Consider the following 13,487-nt stretch of genomic DNA (forward strand, 5'->3'; position numbering starts at 1 on the left):
TATTCACCTGCCCATTTTCCTTGCGTTAGGGTTGTCTTTCTCAAGAGTTGAATTTGGAAATAGCATTAGAAAGCCATCATACACACCACCTTGGCATGATATAACAAAACTTACATTTAAGCCCGAGACCCTAATCTAAATCCACGACGAAGGTGGGTCTGTCAATAAGAATCAAAAACTGATTTTAATCAGAAATTTGGCATTTCATATCATCTGACGCTGTTACAATTTACACATTGAGGTATGAACATGCAAAAAAAATAACGCACTTCCATATCTGGAGGTATCGTGAGAGCTCAGCCCTGGGGGGTCAGGTGGAGACCTTCCAATTAGTTCATGCCTTGGTCCCTACGATATTGAGAGAACCCGTGCTGAAACATGTCCAGCTTCATCGCTGAATGTAACATCAACTTTCATCGCAAGCCCAGAAACTCCAAGATACGTACTGAAACCTGAGTCAGCTATCCAGTTCGCAAGAACGAGCTCAGGTAACAAGCTCCAATTCCACTGTGAGTGCGTCCATCATGAATTATGTACAAGTAGTCACAGAAACTAAAGCATCAAAAGTTCCAGTTAGGTCTCACTTCCTCTTCCTTCTCCGTCAGTTCTTGGTATTGATACCACTCTGCTCCAGCCTTGCCCACTGGCATAGGAGGTCTAACAAATATTTCAACAGGTCGAGGAACGTGGACTGAAAAATGCAGTTCTTTGGGTGTTTCCTTGTAAGCTAACTCAGATTTTCCAAGTGACCTTTTCACTGGTTCAACACATATCCACCCAAGACCAGATATAGCCACATCACAAGCAGGCCTGACAAGCAAGCAGGTCAATTTCAATAACCCTAAGTTTGAAACCAAAAGCTAAAAATTTGGGTGACTTCTCACTGAGGGATGTCTGTCACAATTAATAGTATCCTATACTTGCTGAAAAAGATTATAAAGTGAAAGTAGTCATATGTACGATATAACCATTCTTAGTCCTACACAGGTATTTAGTCCCTGCTTGAGCTCCACTAATCTAAAGAACACATACCTGTCTATATCTTTGAACTTAATAAGCAACTGACGCTCTGTTTCGAGGCCTTTCCAGTTGCATGCTCTGTCTTTACCAGTTGGAGGAGTCAAGAGTACTCCGAGATTTTCCTGCAGTGATCAGTAAAATCATCCTCATCGAGATTGCATGGCATAAGAGAAAACTGGTAAATGAATGCCTGAGATGGAGAACAAAAGAATTCTATCATCTAGGACTCATCTACCAAGGTAGTAGTTCCAACTGCTAAAAACAGATTGTCATCTTATCTCCACATGCGGCTAAAATCTGCAGCTTGTATGCAACATCAATGAGAAAATCGAATGAACCACAATAATTGACCACCGCAGGCTACCATTTATAACAGAAGATTTAGGGTCAATATGCTGCACTAATTCGACAAAGCATCCCAAGACAGACAGCATTACCTCTGCAGTCTGGAAGGAAAACGGTTGTAGTGAAGAAACAATAGCAACTAAACTACAGTAAAATATTTCCGACCCCAAAAAAAAAAAAACTAGAGTAAAAAACCTCCGTAATAAATTCAATGAAGAAAGAAGAGGACAACAGGAAGAAATGTCGCACAAAGAATAACCTGGTAAAACCTGTCTGCTTTGGCAGTGGGTACCACATGAATCTGTAAACCTCTGGGTCCATAAAATGTTAGATTTGTTTCTGGAAGAACCTAAACCAAACAAGAACAGATATGAGCTAAATCCAGATATTATTATAGCAAAACAATGGGGGTTGGGGTAAAATCGAATGAAAATAAAATAGATGGTCAAAACCTTTAAAATGTCAATCCTAACAAGGCCTCCCCAAAATACTGAAAATCCATTTAAGCAACTGGGTTCAGCACCACTAGTGACCTGAGATTCGTCGGGGAGCACATCAGACATACAAAAAAGGATGCCATAGTCTGCTAACAAATACAACCCAAGGAAAAAGAGCATTTACCGGAAACGTTTGACCTCTAAGCCGATTTTGAGGAGCAAGAGCAGGTAGATCTTCAGCATAAACAACTGCCGCTTGCCTATGGTGGAGATGCACTCCTGGTGTGTCATACAATTTCTGTGGAAAGATCAATTTTAGCAGGGTCTTAGACACAGCCACACAAGCATCCAGCATGCAGAGAGACAGAGAGCGAGAGAGACAGAGAGAATCTACAGATAGCATACTAACAAATCTGGCATACCCCTCCCCCTGGGAAAGCCTCAATTTGAATTGGCCCTAAGGTTGTTCCAGGGACAGCAGATTCTACAGGTTTATATCTCGTAGCTGCTGCAGCAATAGGGTCTTTCTCTGCCATCAGCCCTGAAGTAAACATGAATAAACGGTTGGCACTAGGAAAAGAACTAAGTGAAAAATGATAAGAAAGCTGCTCAAAAAAAACAAACATAGATATCATGAACAAGGACTGAATTATAAGTCCATGCACAAAGTATCACGTGCAAAAGGGTATCATAAAAAATTGAAAGACATATGAGGATCCTTACAGGAAAGGAAATGCCAGCAACTTAAAAGGACAACCTTCTAGCAGTGCAATCCTTCAGGAAAAATGTGTATTACTAGAGGCACCAGCAATACACCTCACATTTTGCAACATCAACTCCTATATCAATTTACTATATGCCCAAAACGCATGTAAATGCAATGGAATAACGCTGTCAAAGCCACCAAAAATTATTATCATCTTTGGCAGTTAAATTACTTTGGAGATGACTTATTATTTGAAGTCCTATTCTGATCAGCAGAGAAAGTACTTACTCAGTAAAGCACTGATAAATGCAGATTTGCCCACATTGGCTGAACCCTATATTAACAACAACAATTTAAACTGTCAAATAAGTCCGACTATATCTCCTGTCAAAGAAAATTAAAGAACTATGGGCTAAATACATTCATTACTTGTCAATCTAGATGTAATGTTGAAGTTTCGCGTAAACTTCATCTTAGCAACACTAAAAGCCAGGTACAACAATTTTCTCATATCAGGACTGTCAAGATCTGATATCCTTGCACTTGCTTACATTGTTTCGCTTTTTCCTTCAAGCTGCAGATGGCATAACATTAACTTTTTTTAAGGATTTTTTCTTCAATCCCTATTTTCATGGGAGCATAGACTTCTTCCTTGAGTTCTATGGTATAGTGATAAAAGCCCATATGAACGGATACAAAAAGCTGATCCTTGCTGTACCCATGATGTTGCATTTAAAGCTTAAGCTTCAAGCGCTATTTCTTTCACCATATTACCACCTGGAGTTGAAGGTCCAGAACCACTTAAATTCACCCATTACGAAGGGCGCCTCACTTTTCCTGGCGATCACTCCTTTGTGATGTTCTCAACAGCAATATAGTAAGAAATGAAGTTCCATTGGAAGTCCAAAATAGGAGTTTTCAAGACATGGCATTGCTTGGGAATTGATGTTGTCACTAGAGAAAATGTTGCTGACACATGTATTATATTTTATGTACCTACTACTAGTAGTAAAGACAGAGCTATCTGGAAAAATGGTTTCATCACTATGAACTTTCAATTCAGAAACTTACTGACCAGGATGTAAACGTCCCGTCCCTGCAATTGAGAATCAACATAAAGGAGTAAGAATCTAATATACATATATACTGTGTCGCATAAGCTTCACTCAGGACATTCAGGGTAAAGTTGTCGTCCCTAATGAATAGTATCAAGAGATCTAGTATTATAGGACAAAAAATCCTCACAAGGACAATGACTTCATCGTGCAGAGAAGTGCATGGCATAGGTTAATTAAAAGAACAGATTAAGACTTGGCCGTTTTCTCCGATTGTTAATAATGAATTTCAGTTAACCAAGTCATTAGAGTTCTTTTAAGTTTATCTCAAATCTGAATGTCAACACCATACTTCAAAAGGCAAATACAAAATTAAACCTGTTTATTCTAAAACCGCTTATAATATAACTTTGAATGTTGCATGCGACAACCTATCTAACAGACTACACAAGTTTTGAGCCGATTTTCTATGAGAGAGAGAGAGAGAGAGAGAGAGCGAGCAAAGAATTGCAATTACTGGGTGGCAGATGGCAAGGTGTTAATAAGAAGCCAATTCAATTTTCAACAACATTGTTCTCATAATCTTAAGGATATTGCAGTGGATTTGGTACTTAAACACATAATCCAATTGTGTGAAAGAATTTATGTATTTGATCCAACTTAGAGGGAAAAATCTTTTCATATGGGCCACATATATTACAGACTTAATTCCAGGGACACAGTAAATTAGCAAGATTCAGGGTGCCAACTCTATGCCTTAATTCCAGGGACACATCCAAACCTTAGCAATACTGTCATGTTCTGGATGCATAACCCACTTGAGTGAAAATCCATTATGAGATAGATAAGCACCTTTTTCTCCTTTTGAATTTCTGAAACAACTCCAGCAATCCCAATCAATGACTTCGAACTAGTTAGGTGGACGCTAAGAACGCTGCATGGCAACAACGATTCACAACGGCAATTTCAGCATACATATCACCAGCACTTAAATTCTAAGAAACTCAACCGAAAAAGTTACATTCATATTGGACCGGCACATCCTCTTTCATGGAAACTAAAGAGTAGCTTAGAACTTACTTGATCTTTTTCTTGGTAGTAGCTTCAACAACCCAATCACCAATACAGTTAAGATCAGACCCTTTAGGAAGTAGATCCACCTAGCAGAGTCAAAAACCGTTGACATGAGCAATCTAACTGGAATCATATATAAGATAGCATTATAGCAAGAGCTACATTATTGTTCTATTACCTTTGTTACAACCAATATGATGGGATTTGCACCAACAAGATCACGTACACGAGACAAAAAACTGCCATTGAAGTCAACAATGTCAACCTGGGGGGATCAGCGGGAAAAAAAAAAGTGTAGTCACCCACCCAACAACTGCAATACTTTTTGTCTCACTTGATTGGCTCAAGATTAACCAAACAAATCGAGCAGGAAAATCCCAATTGGAAACAGGAGTATTTGTGGAACTCTAAAATGCCACCATTTACCAATTTGATGATGAGTGTTTTTTCATGACGCAAGTGAGATAACTTGTCTCTCAGCTCTTCAGCAGTAACAAACTGCTTTCCACCAGAATAACCACCATTTCCACCGACTGCGGTTATCATGTGGCCATGAGACAGGAGCCGGCACCTCCGGCAGAGCACCGTCCTAAGCTGGTGGTGTTTCTTCTTCTGCATAATCATGTAAAAGAAGTTCATTCCAATCAAACCAAAGACCTTGGCACGGTATCTCGATCAGCCAAATATATATTCGAAAGTATGAGCACACTAAAGGCAAGTTGGAGAACTCATCCTTGCTCTGAAAAACTCAAACACTACTCTCACTTCTCGAGCAGACAAACAAGCCCCGATTGCCAATTTTGAGCTGAAATAAAAAACCGGAGACGTTGCTCATACATTAAACAAGAGGCTGCGTCCATACAATTCGAAACACGTACCAATTGGTAAGTGTCAGGATCGATGTAACCTGGAGCATCCAATTCCGACGTCTGAAGCGGAGCTCCGCAGCCGTAACAAGAAGCAACCGCGGAGCTAACCTTCGGGAGCTTCTCCCTCTTCTTCTTCGGGCCTTTCGGCTGAATCTCTTTCATCACGAGCTTCGCGGCCTCGACGGACCGTTGGCGGTAGAGGAACTTATCTCCGCGGGTCGGGGATGCAGCTCCGGCGCCTTCGGATTCGGATTCGGATTCGGCGAGTTCGGGTGGGGAGATGAGGGGCCTGTGCGGTGGTGTGGATTTGCAGAAGATAAGACGAGGTGGTGACTTGTGAACGGTGAGGACTCGGGAATGGAGGTTGGTAAGATGGTGAGGGAGAGGGAGAGGAAGAGGAGAGATGAAAGTGGAGAGGATTTTGGGCGCCATTGATGAGAGTCGAACGTTTCATTGGGTTCTGCCAAGCGTCAGGGGGTTTTATCACAAGAAGAAAAAAGATTGGAGGGGTTTAAGCTTTTCCTTTTTTCGAATGGGGGTACAAATACAATGACCAGAATCGTACCAATACGGGGAACTTTCCAAAACTTTAGGAAGGATGCTACGCTTCCATGGAAACTCTAGGAATCTTTCGACGTTGTGTTCATTGGAATTTCCATTTGACTTGTTACATTACGTGTCCGAATTAAGGGAAAGTGTAATTAGCAATGCGATTAACCGAAAGTAGGAAAATAATTTTGGTAATTCTTCGCTCATCGTGGTCAACTTATGACATTAGCCCATCATGATTAAGCTTGGTGTTCGTTCTTCTCACTTCCCCGAATCGATACTACAAAAACCGGCAGTCACAAGTAAACTGGCTCCCGGATTCAAACCCGTTTTAGTGGGCACGACATGCTTGAATTTGGTGCACAACAAGAACTGTTACCACTGCACCACCCTTGGGGTGCAGTTCCTCCAAGACTAGCAGAAATCAAAGACCATGCGGATGACGAACGAAAATAGCTTAAGGAGGAAAACTTGAGAATTAAGGGAAGTCTCAAGAGTATGAACTAAGAATTTTGGGCCACTAATGGCAGAGTTCAGGACTCCCAGTGACTGTCAATAAACCGCCTTCTAAACTCAATCGTGGACATTGGTGTCCGCCCGGTAATTAAGCAAACCAACCCAGAAATGTTTCAGTTTACAGCACGACCTTTGTATGAAAAACAAAATTGAAAAGGAACATGGAAATCTTCGCTGCAGAATGTGACCCTGTTATACGAATGCCGCACCTCTGTATTCAAAATTTTACTTTCTAACTAGTCCAAACTCACACGACGCATTTTGCATACAAGATTTGCTGTCGGAAGGTCTAGCTGGTTTGCTGAATCCGATTTCAAGAGGTCTTTCAACTGATCTCTTGGGGTTGAAAAACACGTCAGGAAAGTAGCGAGCACAGCAGGTACTGGCATCGATAAGGCAGAAAGCACGTTACTTAAGTACTCGATGTCAACTGACAGCTGTTGTGCTCCACGATCTGTCATATACTGTATTCCTCGTAACTGCTCCATGAAAAGGGCTGTGGCGCCTTCAGCAACCTTCCGACAACAAACAATAAGGGTTCAGAAAGGGTCGATTCATAGCTAATTGTTAGGCTTAGTTATTTTCTATTAGGGGATAAGTAATGAGAGTATTTGAGAGAAAAGTGAGTCCAAGTCCTGGTTCTCAATCAGAACCGACTAAGTCGGGCCTTTCAAATCCTAATGAAGAAGCCTAGACAGACTTTTCATTTACTGTATCACAAAAAGGGAAGCATAAAATCTCCAACTTCGTATTTTTGTTACCAACCAAATGGCCTATCTGATGTCCCAACAGGCACTTAGGTATAGATCTCTTGTTAATGTCCAAAACCTTGCTCATTGTTTCATTTAACTAGTCAGGCATTCTTCATATCCAGAATAAAACTGAAAAGAATTTGCATCAATCACCTTGAACATCCACTCAGTTGCAAAGAACTGCGCTTCATCATTGCTGGTATCACCACTGGAGATACCCTCTGCAAGTGGCTCCAACTGCTGGGGTAAAGTAAGAAGATATTCACCAATACTTGTCACATAGGGCTGTGGATATGAACTGAATGTTGGTAGGTGAAAAGCACTTTGTTCTTCAACTGAGGACCATACTGGCAGCCGAGACACATCATGGAGCCGTTGTCTCACTTTAGATATAAGAACGTCATAGACAAGTTCATTAACTGTGTCAGCGAATGCCGCAACTCTCTGAGATGCACGTGGAAGTGCATGGAACCGAGGATCTTTCAACTAAAACGAAGAAAACAATTAAATCATTACCTTTGCAAAATTAAATATAAACATTTCAGTGATAACTCTAGAGGAAAGATATATGGCGAAACCAAAATATAAAAAAACATCAAAAGTTGTAACACCAAAAACAAGCAGAAAAAGAACACCAGAAGCCAACACCAATCAATGGTCTAAAGGGTGAATAGAAAATGCTAGAGGGCGAAGGAAAGAACTGTTGAGCCGCAGACTAGGTTTATTTACCTGATCTAAAAGGTTGAAAAGTTTCCGTGCTTTTTCAGGAGCATCAATGAGTCGTATGGCTGCAACATCAAAGGCAGCCCTACTGACAAAAGATCGTTCCCCATTCCCCTCATCATTAACCAAATGTGACTGGTTTTGGTCCAAAATTGAACCAAATACCGCAACAGACAAGCTAGTGCCCAGCCTAGCCAAAGTAGCTCTCAAGTAAGCTTCAAATACAGAAGATCTGCTCGTCAAACAATCTGCTACAGTGAGGATCTGCAAAGCTCCCTGGACAATGGACCACTCCTCCTCATTAGAGGTTGTTTCGACCTTTCTTGCACTTTGAGTTGCTTCTTTTTTGTCCAACCCCATTTCTTTCTTTAAGCCACCCTCACCAGCAAAATCCACACCGCATACAGCTCTCAATGATTTCAGTGTCTCTTGCAAAGAAGAAATGTATTGTAACATGATGTCATCAAGCGCAAGAATTAGTTCATCTGCCTCGGAACCACCAGTAAAGCTGATGCACCTTTCTACAGCTGCTTCAAGAACTACAATAACTTGGGGAATGGACTCCTCCATCCTCCTAACTGTCTCGCTGAGTTCAACTCCCTGGGCTCCCACACCACGAGCAACAGCTCCTCTTAAATCCACCCCAGAGATCTGATTGGAAAGTATAGCACGTTCTAGCTGTCCATATCTGAAACGCAAGAACATCGGGCGAAATATAAATATAGCCTATTGAGAACCAATAAGCAATTTGCCGACAGAAAAGCTCCATCTAAGAGAGTAGAGGCATATATGACAAAGATGAAGAGGCTCGGAATCCTTCTCTTTCTTTGTTTATTGATTTTATTGCATCGTACATATTGACTCATTACTAGAATCGGACAGCCTAAATTAAAACAATCGTTGCTGAACAACGTGGACAGAATTCTGACAGCAAGATTAAACTACCGAATAAGACCATGTGGAGCTGGCTCCAAAAGTAGAAACATCGCTAGATCCAAACATTTCACAATTCCTGTCACTAGAGGGTTAAAGGAAGATTAACATAAGTTAGTCATGGATTACAAAGACAGGAAGTTACTGAGCTGTGCATCAAATGCATAGATGAAGCTCATCTTGGAGTGAATGGTGTCACATCGGGCTGTTCCTTGGCTGATGATTATAAAGTATCCTCATAATCCAAAAGCCAGTTGTCATATTCCTTGCACAAGTCAAGGTATGGTGTGGACAGTGTTATGTACAAGTTATTCTTAAAAAATGGTGAGAAACTATCCTTGTACCTTTTAAAACCCTGATCCTAAGTTTGAAAAGTCCAAAACAAATAACGAAATAGAATACTGACATGAGCGATCCTCAACATAAGTTCTATGAAATGACTGGCTAGTATCTATACTTTAGGGCTGAACTCAACTTCTTCTGGAGATTCCATTTTATTAGTGTCAGTTGAATTCCATTCTACAAGGGAATTTCCTAAAACACATAGTTAAAGCTTCTACACTACGGACATATACTCTAGAAAGAACAGACAAAATACAACAGCCTTCACTTCAATTGCTTACTTTTGTTTAAACAATTCGTAAGGAAGGTAAACTGCCTTCATTGTATCCATCAGTACACGAAGATCCGACTCCGAAAACAGGTGCTGAATATTCCTTGCAAAAATCCCCGTTATATTGTGTAACTCAATCAGGGCCTCGAGATGCTTTGGTTGAATCTTTATAGCCTTTGGCATGTCTCCAGACAAAATATCTAACAAACCTGTGGTCAGATAAAGAATTCTATGAATACAATGAGTAGACAAAAAAAACCTGGAGCAGAAATAAAGGAACCAGAAATGTCAGTACAGAGAAGGTGTGGCCATCCATAGGAAAGGCTATCTCATTCTGGAAAAGTTCGATCTATAAGAACAAACCAACAGTTCAAACACTCCATGTGTTGCACAAAAAAAAATGACTTACAAAGAGTCATCTCTTCTTGTCTTGTCTCAAACTGAATGTATCTTTATCACATAATGAAGACATAAAGATGAATAGGCTGGCCATAAATAAGCACAAAGAGGTTACCCTTTGAGAAAGCTTTTGTCTCGGGAACAACATCTCCAGTTGCAAAATTGATTCGAGAAACGAAGCTTGCCCCCACAGCTGCCATTGTTTCAATTAGCAGCTTCGGAACGAGACTCTTGTAATCATCAGGGAAAGCAAGCATACACCTGCACATCATAGCAAAAGTAGTTGCTTAATATCCAAATCTGGAAAATTAGCATTTCTTTAGTTGCAAAAAACAGCAAAAACTAGTCCACACTTGGAGCTTTATTTTTCCTTCTCTTTTTCGCTCCATGCTGCTTTGGAGTATAAACCAGATTACTGGAGATTGAGAACAATCCTACCACACAATTAAAGAACTGACTGAAACAACTGTACTCAACAAGTGATCGCGTTTGAGCCCCAAAGCAGGAGAAAGAGCTAAATCAGATATGGGAAGTAGGACTCTATCGAGTAGCAAAAATTTGCCTCGCATTCTCGAGCGGATAGAAAAATCTGACAGGGTAGCCTCTTGTACAAATAAAGTGTCTCAGGAGGAAAAAGTTACAGCTTTACTTTGATAATTCTTTAAGTGATTTGTGTAGCAAATACGTTTGGAAATAATATAGAGCAAGTGTTCTGCCACCGAAGCATCTTATAGATAACATTTCATTTTCCCAAACGGTTCCTCAACAAGATGACATAAAGTATGAATGTTGGATATCATACCACTTCCATTCTTGCTCAAGATAAAGAAGCAATTCATCATAAAAGCTCGGCAACCAGCTGGAGAGTGAAACTGTTCGAACACTTTGCTGGACGTTGGTACTGCTGGAAAACCTTTCTGTCTCATTCTTATCATTTGCCATCTTATTGGCCCTTTGTTTGGAGTCAAAGTCTTCCCAAAGCTTCTTTATGGGTTTCATATGAACTTTTGTATATTGAAGCTCTAAGGACTTAAATCTCCCAATGCGAATGAGGATGCCTCGCAAATCTTGAGCAACCTCAACCTATAAATCAATGTGAGCAAACTCATTAGTGTAGGTAACTATATGTATTAAAAACCCAAAGAGTTGGGTGAAGTTGAAGTTATTTAAACAGCTCGAAAGAAGAGCAGTGCATGAGAAATGTGACCTTGCGGTTTGACAGCGCATCTGTCAGACGAGGCTGCACCATATTGTCCAGCCTATCTTCTAAAACCTCAAGTTGTTTCCTAACATTAGCAAATTCAGCTACCTGAAAAGAACAATGGGAACCAGGCATGCTGTCAAAAAGGTTTCAATTTTCTCTAGATTTAGAACTATTGGCATTGTCAGAAATGATCCTACCTCTCTCAATTTAAAACTAAAGAATTAGCATTGTTGGAAATAACCCTACCTCACCGACAGCAGACAAGCAATGTCTCATGTTAGCCAAAGTGTCTGCAGCTCGAGGTAGATCACCACTGGCGAACACATCCTCGACTGTAGAACTCAACTGAGTTAAACCAGCAGCATCCTGATGGTAAAAAGATGAAAATAAAAAGAAAAAAGAGTGAGTAACAATAACGGTACGCTATTTCAGAATCATCGTATGTCTCTACCTGCAATGTTTCGTATGCAGCTTCCATTCTCTGCTTGACGGTGTCAACTTTAGCAAGCGCAGCAATGGATTCAGCTGAAGATCCCTCTGCCTATACACCAAAAGCACGGAAGAAGTGCTGAAGCAATTCAGATACTCTTGGAAGTGTTGATGAACAACTATGGATATCAAATATGTGCCAAGGCATTCTGGTTTCACTATAGCAACTAAGATCCTACGACTAGTGGCTGTAGCCTGCTAACATCAGCCACCATGTAAAGTAAATCTATTCAGATCAAATTTCGTGATTCAGATGGCTTTTCAATAATTAATGACATTACAATGAAATCGGAAAACTTACCACAGAACAAGGAAAACTTTGACATAACGAGAAAGCAAGAGAATTACGGCAAAAAATCACGAGAACTAAAAATTCATGGCGAAACTACTACCGGCCGAAGATAGCAGACAGGCACCGTAGAGAACCTTGAATCCAGAACTACACTTACCTTCTTTTCGACATTTCTCGAATCTCAAACGACTATTAGTAGACTCACCGTATGATATTATTTTGAACTGCCTAGCAAAGGAACCTACATTGCACTCAAACGGATAAAAGAAGAGGAGAGAGAAACGCTGACCTATACCTTCTTGAGCTTCTGGAGAATCCCGGAGACGGAGTGGCGGAGCGATACGGCATCGTCGCGGACGCGGACGATGTCGCGTGTGGCGCGGGGCACGCGGAGGAGGGCGGCGGCGCTCTGCTCCTCAAGCGACGCCGCGATCTCCTCCGACGTCATCTGGAGCTTCATCTCCAGATCCACCAGGTGCTTCTCCAGCGAGTCCTGAGGGTGCCGAGCTTGGCACGCCGAGTTGATCCATCTCTTGGGATCGAACTTCTCGTCCGAGAAGGGACCGAGATCGAGCATCATCTTGACGGTGTCGATGCGAGCGCGACTGCTTCGATTCTGGAGTGAATCAAGACGACGACATGGAGTTCGCAGAAGTTTTGCCTCCTGATCTGCGGGGATTTCTTCTGCGACTTCGCAGGATGAAGAGGCTCGTTGTCCATTTTCCGATTAGCCAATCTAGCCCTCTATTGAGCAGTTTTTGCAATTACATCCCTATAACTTTTTTATGCAAATTTGAATAGGGAAAATGACCAAAATAGTCCCCGAACTTTGATTAAATGTGCAATCTCATCCCTGTACTTTTAATTTGACACAAATGATCCTTGGACTATTGATAAATGACCAATCTAGTCCTTCTATTTATTCAAACCGTTAAGTGACGACATGGAGCGTTAATCGATGACATGGAGAGCCGAGTTGGATTTTAAAAAATATGACTCAGCATATACTTTTAAAAAAAGAAATCTTTAGTCATTAAATTAGGGTTTTAGATATCCCTCTTCTCACGATCACGTCTCTTGGAACCAAAAGAAAGGAGAAAACGTCGTTGTTCTTCCTCCTCAATTGCAGATGTCTTAAAATGCTTCGATTGACAATACAACGAAGAGGGCTGGGCTGAGATCGATGCCGGGGACGATTCGGATCTTGGGATTGTAGAGCGCATGCCACCGCCTTTGTTGGTGGAGCTCGTAGAGGCACACACGCTCGGGTTGATTGAAGAGCAGAGGAAGCCCATACAAGTCGCACAAAGCCATCCAGCAATCTTCCGTCCGAGTCGCAGCAGACGCAAGCGATTGCGCCCTCTGTTAACCCGGTGAGGTGCAAGCCACCAACATTCAGGTTCGGTGTCCTTGATTGTGTGGAGGTTTTCATCTTTTCCTTTCTTTGAAGACTCGGGTCTGTACAAGTGGGGGTTTTGCAAGGACGACGTGTTGTGTAGGCTCTTGCATGA

General features: G+C 41.3%; 2 protein-coding genes across 3 annotated transcripts; both read right to left on the reverse strand.

The window, feature by feature from the left end:
* Positions 1-159: 159 nt before the first annotated feature.
* Positions 160-5,997, reverse strand: LOC115742667 (NO-associated protein 1, chloroplastic/mitochondrial). Its single transcript, XM_030677092.2, has 13 exons — positions 5,516-5,997; positions 5,064-5,249; positions 4,816-4,902; positions 4,644-4,723; positions 4,416-4,497; positions 3,584-3,604; positions 2,797-2,842; positions 2,225-2,343; positions 1,987-2,100; positions 1,818-1,898; positions 1,625-1,714; positions 1,033-1,142; positions 160-810 (listed from the first exon to the last, which is right to left on the reverse strand). The coding sequence occupies exons 1-13, from the start codon at positions 5,936-5,938 to the stop codon at positions 561-563; spliced, it is 1,689 nt and encodes a 562-aa protein (XP_030532952.1). The 5' UTR covers positions 5,939-5,997; the 3' UTR covers positions 160-560.
* Positions 5,998-6,601: 604 nt separating this feature from the next.
* Positions 6,602-12,687, reverse strand: LOC115742651 (conserved oligomeric Golgi complex subunit 7). 2 transcript variants are annotated; one of them, XM_030677067.2, is made up of 10 exons: positions 12,272-12,687; positions 11,647-11,736; positions 11,442-11,561; positions 11,199-11,300; positions 10,794-11,074; positions 10,107-10,252; positions 9,603-9,801; positions 8,053-8,734; positions 7,477-7,809; positions 6,602-7,086 (listed from the first exon to the last, which is right to left on the reverse strand). In XM_030677067.2, the coding sequence occupies exons 1-10, from the start codon at positions 12,554-12,556 to the stop codon at positions 6,808-6,810; spliced, it is 2,517 nt and encodes an 838-aa protein (XP_030532927.1). In that variant the 5' UTR covers positions 12,557-12,687; the 3' UTR covers positions 6,602-6,807. The 2 variants fall into 2 exon arrangements, with proteins under 2 accessions (XP_030532927.1, XP_030532928.1); XM_030677068.2 differs by having other exon boundaries at positions 12,266-12,400.
* Between the last annotated feature and the right edge of the window lie 800 nt (positions 12,688-13,487).

The sequence above is a fragment of the Rhodamnia argentea genome, chromosome 10 (assembly GCF_020921035.1).
Source record: "Rhodamnia argentea isolate NSW1041297 chromosome 10, ASM2092103v1, whole genome shotgun sequence".
In the NCBI taxonomy this organism is placed as follows: Eukaryota; Viridiplantae; Streptophyta; class Magnoliopsida; order Myrtales; family Myrtaceae; genus Rhodamnia; species Rhodamnia argentea.

Bases quoted from the DNA above. Each gene is read 5' to 3' on its own strand.
- LOC115742667 (XM_030677092.2), bottom strand. From the start codon at position 5,938: ATGGCGCCCAAAATCCTCTCCACTTTCATCTCTCCTCTTCCTCTCCCT. The intron at 4,498-4,643 runs GTAAGTTCTAAG...GTTGCCATGCAG, and splicing joins ACTACCAAGAAAAAGATCAA to CGTTCTTAGCGTCCACCTAA. The intron at 3,605-4,415 runs GTGCTTATCTAT...TCTCAATTGCAG, and splicing joins AAATTCAAAAGGAGAAAAAG to GGACGGGACGTTTACATCCT.
- LOC115742651 (XM_030677067.2), bottom strand. From the start codon at position 12,556: ATGATGCTCGATCTCGGTCCCTTCTCGGACGAGAAGTTCGATCCCAAG. The intron at 11,301-11,441 runs GTAGGGTTATTT...TGTTCTTTTCAG, and splicing joins GCTTGTCTGCTGTCGGTGAG to GTAGCTGAATTTGCTAATGT. The intron at 7,810-8,052 runs GTAAATAAACCT...TCTTCGTTTTAG, and splicing joins TTTTCAACCTTTTAGATCAG to TTGAAAGATCCTCGGTTCCA.